Source organism: Triplophysa dalaica, chromosome 4 (genome assembly GCF_015846415.1).
Source record: "Triplophysa dalaica isolate WHDGS20190420 chromosome 4, ASM1584641v1, whole genome shotgun sequence".
NCBI lineage: Eukaryota > Metazoa > Chordata > Actinopteri > Cypriniformes > Nemacheilidae > Triplophysa > Triplophysa dalaica.
In genome coordinates, this window is record NC_079545.1 from 26080703 (window position 1) to 26093748 (window position 13046).

The 13046-nt window shown below is 36.8% G+C and overlaps 1 protein-coding gene across 1 annotated transcript in view; it reads left to right on the forward strand.

Annotated features, from left to right (window-relative positions):
- The window catches only part of tmem8b (transmembrane protein 8B), a 120232-nt gene that overhangs the window by 39946 nt on the left and 67240 nt on the right, over positions 1–13046 (forward strand). Inside the window, exon 3 of the mRNA XM_056746407.1 lies at positions 4362–4569. Coding sequence (XP_056602385.1) covers positions 4362–4569 — 208 coding nt within the window. The remainder of the gene's footprint in view (positions 1–4361; positions 4570–13046) is intronic.

The following is a 13046-nucleotide window of genomic DNA, read 5'->3' on the forward strand; positions in this document are numbered from 1 at the left end:
ATTTTAGTATGATCTTTATCTAAAATAATTAATATAATGCAATCTGTTTATTAATAAAAATCAACCCCTGAAACATAAAATTTTCTGAGTTTCAGAAAGACGCAGTTATTGAGCGGAATTGTTTGTTCATCAGTGACCTCATCAATTCTAAGATGGTGAATGTCATGCACATTAATGATCGTAAAATCTTATTCCTCCCACATGGTCACAGAGGGACCAGCCATTCAATGCACGAGGCATGGTAATGTGAGACAGCAGAACAATGATGGAAATCGCCTCACCTCTATTAAACTCCAACACTCAATCTGCATTTCATGCCTGTTTGTTTAGACAAACAAGAGAACAACAAAAGCAAGATTTATGCCATTCATTTGCATAATGCAGAATCTAGGGGATGAGATCGTCAACAAACCTAATAAAGTAGTAAACTACAATGACAAAAACACAAAGGCTGCATGTTAGAATATTTGTTTAATCTCAAAAGTTTAGCAAAGGTTACTGCCATTTATGGAGAACAATGTCTTGCCAAGCTGTGCCTGTTGGTGAACTAAAGGTTTAAATGGATTATGATTGTCTTTTCACCGTTTAAAGCTGCAGTATGTAAATTCTTCTTTTGCGAAAAAAATCTGCTGTGCTCTTTCTTTAATATAACTCACAAAGATAAAATTGCATGATTTTTTCTGCATGATCTGTCGTGTACAAAGTCTCAGAAAATGTCAGTTTGATGTAATTTGTGTTTGCATGATTATGTGATGTCTATAAGCAAAGAAACGTTTTTTTTTTTTGCTATGGAGGCAAAATAAATGCTTAACATCCCAGACACGAATACACCTTCATCCCTTCATAGAAAACATCCAGCCTTTCTGTCATATTTCATAGCCCTTCATTGTTGGTTCTAATGTCAAAATGTTAAATGCTCCTTTATTTGTAAGTTGCATTTGATAAAAGTTTTGCTAAATGATGAGATGTAAATGTACAATCGTCAGTTCAGAGAGTAGCAACACTGAAGCAACCTGACAAACAAGCAATGTGTGGAGTTTTGTCAACATTGTTGACCTGTCTACCAGCAACACACTGTATGTTGCTGTCCATGGTTCTGAAACCATAAGGAGGAAAAAAACTATATGATCTTTTCTTAAAATTGACAAAAGTAAGAACATCAGGGAAAACATTAGGAAAATATGTCCGTAAGCCATTTTAGGAAATACTCCTTTTGTACGCAAAGTTTATCATTTCCCCTCCTATAAATCAAAGGTGTAACAATTTGTTGCATTGGAATTATAAGGTAATATCTGTGTTCTGATAATTTTTTAGATAAAAAGCATTTTGCATTCCATTTGATGTTGTAGATAAAACCATTCTGTTCTCTAAAAAAGTCCCAAAATGTACAGAACAATGTGCACAAATGTATCTGTAGTACAAATAATTTGTCACAAAATAATAATATGTGGATTCAATGCAACAAATTTTTATTCAATTGTTATAGTACATCCTCTTTAGATTCAAGGCTAAGTATTGTTAGTTTAATTTACCCAAAGAGTGTAAACTATAGGTGCAGCTATCAGAACCTGATTGTTTTAGCATCCTGACCAAGGTTGCGTTACCGAAACCTTCTAACCGATCCGTCAGTCAGTAATTCTTATATATCCCTACAACTGGTAGCTAAGGTATAACTTAAGAATGATGTAGAGTTAAAAAGGTTTCCGGAAACACAGCCCACCTCCATATTGGCTCAATATAATGACCAGCTGCATTCATTTGGGCATGTTACCTTCTGTTTGCTGACCAATGGCATCATTGATCTTACATTTTCTTGTTTTATTTGGTGATGCAAGTGGGCTAAGAAATGGAATTATTAACAGCCCTTTAGTCTTATTGACAAACTGATGCTTAATAAACAGTGTTTTGAGTAAGAAATTTTGACCTTAAAGAGGGTGAAGTATCGCACCCACTACATCAGAGGATATAATCCATCTGGTCATGATTGAGTTACATTGTCTCTGTCTGTTACTTACGTCAGCTAGGGCTGTGCAATTCATCGAAAATGAATCGTAATCGTCAACTTTGGCCTTCAACAATTATAAACAAAATAATCGAGGATAAAACAATTATTGTGCCACATTCAATTTTGCATGGGTCCTCTCTTTTCTTGTGCTATAAATCCACGGGATTTTATCTAACCGCTATAGAGCGCACTCCTTTCTACGTGGTTCAGCTGTGCTATTTTTACGTTTGTTTTCTCAGTTGAATTCCCAGTTTAAAAGGCAAGTTTTTTTCCAGTTTTCTGTGTTGTTCTTAAATGTAAAGAGTAATCGTGTTAAATAATCGGGATCTCAATATTGGCCAAAATAATCGTGATTATGATTTTTGTCATAATTGGGCAGCCCTTAGGTCAGCTTCATGGTGCTCTGATGAGCTTGACAGTAAAATCCTTAAGCATGTGTAGATGCATAACTATTTGAGTCATACTAAACTGCATTGTTTTAGTGGATAATAAAACCAAGCTTTCGGAGCAATGTATTACATATTGAACTCAACATTTCTGCCAGAATCACATGAAAGTGCATATATGGATACAGTATAAATCTGGTGTTTTTTTCATTGACACAATCCATGAATTAGACCCTCCAAGAAAAAGTTGACGAGTCAGTACAAAACACAACCTTAACTGAAATCCTTACCCAGCACTAAAATCATCGACCTGACAATACACAATTTAGCCTGAGTTTGGCACTTACACCTAACTATATTAAACTGGCCAGATCATGTATGCGAGCATGGTGCCCTCCATCTTGAAACAAGGCCCTGAATGATGTGACATCTTTAAGGTACACCAGCTCCTTCTGCTCAAAGTACAAGAAGGGCAGGATGACTTATCTAATAACCCTGTAGAGCACCAGCAACAGTAGTTTGAGTTATTACCTGTCAAGGTTCCCGGGCCCCTGGGTTAGCACGGCCCCCTGAAGATTGCTTGTCCATTATGGGAAGGAGAAACACACAAAGAAAACCGCGTATAGATTGGTGTAGAGGTGTATTGGTAAATGTGTGCAGTGACTGAGGTAAATCCGTTTTTTTTTGGAGCACCAAAGATATTTCATCAGCAGACACAATAGCAATATACACCTCAATCGTTACATGAATTTATTACACACGCTATAAAACACGCATGATTTTGCTCTCTTTTCCAGCAAAAAATGTCTACTTCTGAAAACAAGAGAGATAGAGATAGAGAGAGAGATAGAGAGTAATTGATAGTCTTCGTCGTAAAACCCGATACACAAGTCTTTTATTCCCCAAGGATTGTCAGGGTTGCGACTGACAAACTACGGGAGACACAAACAGTGCATTGAGCAAAAATAATTGCAGACACTGAGGCCTTTTAGAAAAAGTTTCTTTACATGATTTCTTGCAGGCTTCCACTGTCTGGCTGTATCTGTGCCTTGACTGACAGCTTAGAGACACTTGGGGAAGATTTTACTCTTGTGCGCTCCCATGTTGAAATAAAGAACAGTTCTGTGTCGAAAATGAGTCTGTTCTGAGTGAATGATTTTCTTTCCCTTCTTTCTCTGCCTTTTTTTGTAATCGCAGCCCAGTTGGGTTGCTGTTCCAAGTCAGTGCCTCCTAAATTTGAAAGCATTGCTGAAAAAAATTAACGGTTGAGTTAAATGTTGGAATATTTTTACGATTCACTTCATGCATAATTTAGTAATAGTCACAATGCTCGTTTCCTTTTGTGCGAGAGATTGTTTGGTCTCCTGGATTCTAATTGATTCAAGTTCTTTATTTCAAGATGTGATTTGTCTCCTTTTTTTATTTCACAAAAATGTTCACATTTGCAAATACATACACATTTATGTGTTTTACTTTCTCCTATGGAGTATTGCCTTACATATTGATGTCTGTTGATCCAAGAATAGTTATAAAGCAAAACAGACTTCAGATAAGTAGTTTAAGTGATAGTTACCATTTACTCACCCTCTTGTCATGTCAAACCTGTATGGCTTTCTTTCTTCCACAGAACACAAAAGAAGATATTTTAAAGAATGTTGTTAACTGGCCCCCCTTTTCTTGCATTGGTTCTGTGTCTATACAATAGAAGCGAATGGGGGCTAGTGCTGTTGGGTTCTATTCCTTTTTCCTGCAATGCAAGAGTGTTTGAAAATTGTTGGAATTATGTTAGTGCGACAGAAATCACATGGTTCAACTTTACTAAGAAACTGAAAGCCAGTGAAGCACATTGAAACAGAAATAATACTATTCTTACAATGACGGTCTCCGATGCATTTTTGTCGCATCCAAGCAGACAGTCCACAGCATGACAAAATGTTTTGGAATGTGAAAAATGTCACTTTGGTTTACAGGTACTTCAGGGCAGGAGCTCCACCTGTGATCGACCCCCTCCAGACTCGCTTTCCAAAGGACACCATCATACCAGACTCTTTCGCTGTCACTTTGACATGGACGCTGCCCAACCGCACCACAGGGGTTTTCAATGTCACCAGCCCCCTCCCGGGAGACTGGTTTCTGGCTGCACACTTACCAAAGGATGAAGGGAAGATCTCTGTCAAGGTGAGTCAATGATAGGATTAAACAGTGATCATGAGCACAACTTCAAGATGATAGATTCATTTCAGTGTTTATCAAGAGCTAATCTTCAATGGATGAGATGTTCTTTCCTCTCGACATTTATAATTGAGGTTGCTCACTTCCACACTCATCAGTGAAAGTGTTTCATGGATAGTAATTTAAAAGTGAATGCTGTGTCATAGATTTCTTTGCACACAAGATATATTTTTCCCTTTCAGAGTGTTAACTATTTTCCTTGAGGAGTCGTCCTTAACATGCGTTCCCAAACTTTTCATGCCTTGACCCCAAAAATAACATTGCCATGGACTCGAGACCCTCAATACCCTCAATACCCTCAATACCCTCAGAGGTGGCTAAAGTATACAAACACTGCGCGCAACTGTGCACATGCGCTAATTACGTTTATCCAAACACGCGCATAATGACAACACAAAAGAACACAGTCTAACAGAAAATGACTTTATACTTATTTACTCATTATTTTACTTGTTGTTATACATAAACCATGAACAATTACTACAGATGGTCAAATTTCATCAAACTGAGTGATTCGAGTGCTGATGGAAGATGGATGTCCTTTATATGCAAACGCCCTGCGTTGTCGTTGGTCGGTTCACCAACGTTTCTTTTCGACAAATAAGAATATCCTTAACTTAAAGCCTTAAAAAATAATCTGCGTGCACATATGGGAATGTTCAACGTGGTGCTGTTAAATGACTTGCTGCCCCTTACTTTATGCGACCTTGTGACCCCCCGCCCCTACTTTGGCAACCCCTGATCTAAAAGACATTTTTATGGATACTGTCTTGAATATTTATTTTATGAAATTCATGGGATTCACAAAACTCTTCTTAAGACAAAATATAAGATCGTTCTTAAAATAAATGAAAGGAAAGGTCATAGGAATGTGGGAAAGTGTGTATTCTCAAACATTTTTAAAGGGTCTAATGTATATATTTTTAAGATCTATTGACAGAGTACAATGTAATATACATATCTATGTCTTCAGAGGTTTATAAAGACCTTAAATAATGAAGCATTATGTTTTTATTATCTTAGAATTCCCTTTTTCTATCTACATATAACACAGGTCCCCTTACATGGAATTCACAAGATTGATTCTACAGTAGCCCTAAACAGACAAACTGCTCTGAGTGCGTTTTGTAAATACATTTTTGTCTTTCGGCAAAGAAGCGTGTCAACATCTTAGTTCTATGTCAGCCACCTAAATGCTACGAAAGGGAGGTGGGAGGTATGGAGTGAGCCGTTGGTTGCAATTCACAACATCACCCATAGATACCGCTAAATTTCATACACTGGACTTTTAAGAAGTTCTCAAATATTTTCTCAAAACATCTTCATAAAATCATAAAACGACATGTACTTTGTCAATTATTACACTTACCTTCTCATGAGTTAACTGTATTCATTCATCTATACAATAAACTTTATTTATGTAAAAGGCGCATTCTTATGCATATATTAGCATGTTGGGTGTAATTATAACAGTTTTGTGTTACGATGCCATAATATTTGTGACCCTCTCTGTTTCGAGTCACTTATTTCAGGTTTCATTATAAAAAATAAATAAGTGCTTTTTACAATAAGGCAGTTTGACATATTATACCCATAAATAAATTTCTCAATGGCAAGTAAATGATAAAATTATGATAATGACATGTCACATGTGAAACAACAAAATATCACCTGGTCCCTCTTCAGATTTAAAAGAGTCATATGACATGGCTAAAACAAATATTATCATTTGAGTCCAATGTAATGTGTATAAACGAAGTAAGTTTTAAAAACACTGTATTTTCCGCATGTTTTTATTTCCTCTTTGCCGTGCCTCTATGAAACGCACAGATTTTTTAAAAAGCTCATCGCTCTAAAAACAAGGTGTGCTATGATTGACCAGTTAACCAGTGTGTAGTGATTGGTCGAATACTGCAACCGTGTGACAGAAATGTTACGCCTCTTACCATATTTGGAACATCAGGTTCCATAGCAATTGTACTGACAGGTACGCCCACCATACTTGCGTGTACATTTGGGCGGTCTTAGTCAAATCATGCCACAAACTGACGAAGATTTGTAGGGGTGTGGTTACACGAAGCGTTTAAGGCAGATCTGGGTGAGCATTCACTTTTGGATAGAATGCATCTTGTAATGTGTTTTATACATGCAATGGGTAACACATCAAAGACACGTATTCCCACCATATGACCCCTTTATAGACAATTTTAACTTTAAGATAATAACGACAGCTTTTGTTTCAAGAATTTGTAATGTTGGATTTTAAGATCGATCTTGAGACTGTCTCAAGTATTTTTGAGGATCACATAACATTAGTCCTTTTTCTTAAAAAACTAATTTCTTAAATTAGAATTTAATGCATTTAAGAACATTATTCTCAAGAATGTTTTGTGAATCCGACCCCTGGTTCTTAAATGGGCAAGTGACTCTACAAAGGTGCTGTTCTTTTTGTGTGCCAGGAGCAGACATCATTCACTCACCACCATGTTGTTTCAAACCTGTATGACTTTCATTTCAAAAAGGGTATCAGTAACAAAATGCTAACAAAATGTTTTTTAATTACCTGGAAAAAAGCAATTACTATTGAAACACAAGAGGTCAATCATGCTTCATAAGATATGTGTAGATAATAGCGTGTCTGTAGCTGAGTCAATTAGGGCCTTATCATGTCTCTTTGTAAACAAATAAAATGTACAGCAGACTGTAGTATTTTATTAGGGGTAATAATGCCTGAAGGTAAAATTCAAATGGAGAAAATCAGCCAGTGGAAAATCTTTATAAGGCTGCTGCTCAGCCCACCCATGACTTATACATTTAATGGTTGCATATATTGCTTTCAAATCGACTCAAAGTGCATGTAATGGACAACACAATATCATAAACATATCCATATACTGTATATACTTTTTTTATATTTATCCTATCAACAAGGGTTTAGTAAAATATAAACAGATGGTTCAGTACATTGGTAACAAATACATTCGCTGAGCGTTACATCCATAACGCTGGAATTGCCCATATATGTAATGTATATGGATACTGCTAGTTGCTATGTGTTAGCTGAAAATCCAAAAGTTTAACTGACCCATGGTGACATTTCACACATGTCGAAGTAACTTGACATGCTCCAAGCTGTTATTTTATGCTAATAGCAGGTCCGTGCTGCGAAGTGTGAACTCCTGGGGGAATATTCATCTATATACTGTACATATATAATACATAACCCCATTTTCCGGAAAAAACTGGATATGGATGAATATGCAAAGATTCAGTGTATGTCTGACCTACAGAACTACAACTGGGTACTTTCCACTGGTTTGTTTTTGCACTTGTTTTTTCAGATTCATATGAATCACATCTGCTCTAATTGTGCTGCCATGCATAATTTAGCTAATATCTGACAGTTCTGTGAAATGGAAAAAAAGAGCTTTTATGCTGTGGAAAAATAGACATAAAAAAAAATTGGGGCTTTATTTGTATTAGGAAAAAATTGGCGAATTGTGTTTCTGGTCTCTGCTATATACATTTTCTGTACAGCAAAACTTTGAAAAACAAAAATATATAGGTAAAGGGTGAGTTTATAATAACATAATAACGTGACCTGCCTGGTCAAAAGGAAAAATAATCTAATATTAAATCTAGCATATGTAATAAATTGCATCTAGTGAATTTCACATTAAAGCTTAATCCTTACATATATTAATTGGAATTCTCATTTCCACTTTCCGCACAATAGCATTATCTCAGTCTCTCTCTATCATCTCTCTCGAGCATCGTCCTTCGCCTCCCTGACTTATCTCAGTCCTACCAGGCCTGCACCTCAGCCTTTTTCTTTAATTAAGTGCAAAAGGTTCGGTCATAGCGGAGGCCCTTCTCCTGGATTAAGAGCAATAATTCAACTCTGTGTATTCCGCATTTGAGGACACGATTTCCTCTGAGGCCACGGGGCCGTTCAGCCAGCCAATTAGACGGAGACAAAGCCTGGCGTGATGAAGGCACCTGTGGAGCGGAAAAGCTCATGGCTAGACCTACTGAGATGGAATAATTGGAGGAAGTGTGGAAACCAGGACCATGGATTGTCAGAGGAATATATTTTTCATTTATTACGCCGTGTAGTGCAATTGTGAGGGTTTATGTCGTAGTGAACAAAACTACTGAGCAGCTGGAGGGATTTGGAGACATTTGATAGCGTTACAAACTGTTTATGCCACAGTGAATTGAACTGTCACTATATGGAGGTTGACTGATGCATTTCTGTATTAGGCACTATAATAATAATGATCAATTTAAATGACTTGCATGGAGCTATAGTAAAACAAAAACACATTACAGAAATACTGAAGACTTTAAATAGATTCGTTTTAAAGAGTTTTACTTAATGGTTGTCCTGTACCAATAGGATCACATGTAAACTAAAGATAACAAAGCTAACTAACTTAAGTTATAAGGTACGTCAACAGTATACAGCTGTGGAAAACATTAAGAAACCATTCTAAATTTTCATTTTCATTTCTAGATGTGTTGGGGCCATTCCAGTCCAGTGTCGGTTAAATTTCAACAAAACCAAACCTCAGGAGTTACAAAAGGTCACCCAACAGCAATGTGAAAGACTGACAGCATGACAGGACACATGAACCTGTAAAAAAGTTAATATGAACTTTCTTTGCAGTATGAGGTCTGAAAAATACAGTTATCTTGACGTGTTTCTCCAGCTTTCATTTTCTGCACAGCAATGCAAATATAAACAATATATTTATTTGAATATATATATATATATTTCTTTTATTTGACCTTACCGTTTTACATAAACACTTACCTATAAATAAGAAATTTTACAAAATTTAAAATAATTTTGAAATGTTTTTGCAAGTAATGTGAGCAGTGAGCAAAGACACAGATAATTTCTATTGACTTAACTCTTAGTTCTTTTCTTCAAAACATTTTTGGAAGACAAAATTCCTGTAGCTTTCCTGTAGCTCAGTGGTGAGAGCATTGCGTTAACAATGCAAGGTTGTGGGTTCGTTCCCAGAGGATTGCAAATACCTATGTAAAATGTATAGGATAAAGCAATGTAAGCTGTAAATGTAAGACATGTGGAAAATTCCTGCATTAAGCCATTAATTCTAAAATTTGAGGAACAAAATCACAATTTCTCCTTGTATTGTATGACAGGTGCTCTGTTACTAAAAGACAGCGTCTGGTTCGTCTTGTCCTGTGAAAGACACAATGACAGGCACTGTTTATCCCACAGGTGCAAAGAACAAAGTGATACACGTAAATAAAAGAATAAAAATGATGAAACGTACAGGTTCATGGCCAGAGGGATTAAGAATAATTTCCGACCTGGTATGGGCTGAACAGGTGGCTACAGAAAGTAAACAAAAATTCAAGAAATTCAATTTTGGAGACATCACGGCTGTAAACTGATATGACCTGAGAACAAGCCAATAACTGACTGTCAAGTAACAGCTTGCAGGATCGCAAGCCCGTCGACACATGGTGCACAGAGGTGAATCTCCTCAGAGCAAAGCTGCAGTGGTCCTCAGTAAAGTGCAAGTCTATTCTCTGCTGATGAGCTCCACGGCCTCTGTGAGGCTTATTAGAGAGCAGTCGGACACTTCTCTACAGGCACACAGTCACACAAGCAGATGGCCAATCAGAGAAAGAGAAGGAGAAAGTGAGAGAGAAAAAGAAAGGAGGGTGGGTTAGTAAGAGTCAAGCACACAGCAAAGATTACCAAACCTGCTCTGCTGGAAGGAACTGCCGCAGAAGATAATCAAGGACCAGAAGCAGAGCATCCTGACAGTTTGCCTCACACTAACTTAACTCTCGGCGTAAATCAATAAACTAATTGGAAACTGTCAGCACTTGGAGATATGTTATCGTTCAGTGGGTCTTTGTTTTTTTGTGGTAGGTTCTATGCAGTCTGGTCAGTATTTTTGGCTGTATTGAATTTTTATATAATAGATAGGGACTGGGCCATTGCACTCACAACACTATTCTAAATTTTCAGGTTAGTCAGCACAGTTGATTTTTAAGTTTTTTAATAAAACATTCCAAGTCAGATGAGGATTAAGGGCGCACTCAGCAATTTTGCTCTTATTAAAAAAGTTGCACTCCAAGGCAAACACTTTTGCCACGTGTTGTTAAAATGATGCCAGTCCTATCAACAACCTTATAAAAGCATTTTTGGTATACATGTGAAAGTTGTCTCATTTGGGCGATCACCTTGTGATAACATGACCAGCCATATACTGTATAACTCATTTTGAGTCCTGAGCCCTTGGGTGCATTGTGTGTAATATTTTTGCATTACCGGTCAAAAAGTTTTGGGACACTTGTTTCTCATTATCAAAGGGTCATGAAACCCCCCCTTTCAGCTACAGTTTACCTCACTGTCGTTTTGAAAAATGCAACTAAGATTTGAAGAGATGGTAAAGTCCTCATGTCCAAAACCGCATTCCTGTCACAGAATACCTTGATGAGCAAGTCCAAAAGTCCACTTGTCTTCCTTATAAAAGCTTTCCTGTGTAAAACACAGTTTGCTACTGTTCCGGCCTTACTCGCACCCATGAGGAGCAGGCTTCAAACCGGCTAATGTTCCGGCATGGGAGACGGGCGCTCTAACGAGGGTCTCGCATTCCGGTGGTGGGGCAACCCCCTTTCAGTGTCGGAAGGGGGGTCCTTTGACGTTGCCAGATGAGGATTTAAAATAGCGAAAAAACTAACATTGTTTTCTATTATTTGGAACACAACCAACTCTATTAACATAAATAAATAAATGTTGTTAAGTATTTCGTAACGCTTTAAAAAAAACTTTTTATATGAAGATGTATGTTTAAATGTCAGGGTGAGACCTTAAGAAACTGCTTCATAAAATGACAGGAAAACATTTCGGAAAATTTTAGTCATGACAAATTGTTTTTTTTATTAAGTTACCTGGTTATCTTAAATTGTTGAGGTAATTAAACCTAAAAATATTAGTTATCTCAATTGAGTTCAACAAAAAGCGACAAAAAATGTTTAAGCAACATTGAAGGCACAAAGTGACTTATTTAAAATAATAATAACCAAAAATGTAATTAGTTTAGTTTGTTATTGCTAATGGGACAATTTTTAATATATGAAAAGACCCAACTGGCACTGAATAAAAGCCCCTAAACAAACATAACAATAAAAAAAAACAATCCACCATTGCTGCTACAGGTGCAGTGATATGCATTGAAGTTGGATAAACTTGTAGATATAGCAACTGCCGTTTCTCCAAGTAGCATCTTTTAATAAAAAAGTAGTATTTATTTTATAGCAATTATTTAGCTTCAATGATTCTTTAAAGATTTAAAATGATAGTTAAAGGTAAGGCAAAATTAATTGTACATTATTTTAATATTAGAAATACTTCCCAAACTAGTGTTATCACATTGCTGTTTGTTTCAGCGTTATGACCATCTTGGCATAGCAACATGGTCTTAACCAATGACATGAGTCAAAGGCGGAGCTACGTCAGATATTCTATAAGCTGATCTAAGCTTTACCCTTGTGATAGCATTTACCCTTCTACTACAATATTTCCTATCCATAATGTCAATGCAAAGGGAAGATGATCTTCTACAATCTCTCAACTGTTGATAGTGAAGGAGAGCTTTTCTGCTAATGTATTTCTGGACCTGATGTGGCTCAGAAGAGGAATACTGTGGTAGATGTGCAGGGGGAAACCAGGCTATACCAGTAATGAGAGTGTGGATCCCTGCGGTTCTGTTCCCTGACAAATGATAAATGTTTTTCATACCCGGCTAAAAAGCAATGCAGGAAAAAGCTTTTGGCTGCATATGCAGTGGGTTCATGCACAAATACATTTTCAAGTACAGTGTCGTATTTGAAGCTGAGGAATTTCCAGGGTTTTTGGCTGGGCTACTCATATTGCCAGAAACAGTTTGGAGACCCAGAGGAACATTTTATTGCTTTGAGTTTGCTTTTTTATAGCTTAGAGCACTTAATAGAAAGTATGAAGCTTTTCTCAGATGCTTTTACAAAACTTTCTCAGGAATTGACACAAATGAGACATTACATCTTATAATCGGAGATGCAGAACTCTTCATTTGTTGACCATTCTTATCATCGACCAGGAGAAACAACCGGATGTCAAAGAGATCTCATTAGAATTGTTGTTTCCTTCGGCTGTGATCCACAGCAAATAACAAAGAAGTTATATTCTCATTTAGTCCTTATATATAAATAAATCTTATAATAAATCTGGCCATGTTTGCCATTAGCGGCAGCATATGTGCTCCTCCTCCACATTCTGCATAAACAGCGTGTCACAGATATAATTCCTCGCACAGCTGGAGACCACATTAAACACGTGAAATGCCAAACGACAACAATCCCTTCTCAATTACGTGTTCTGTTTGGGTCTCACCAAA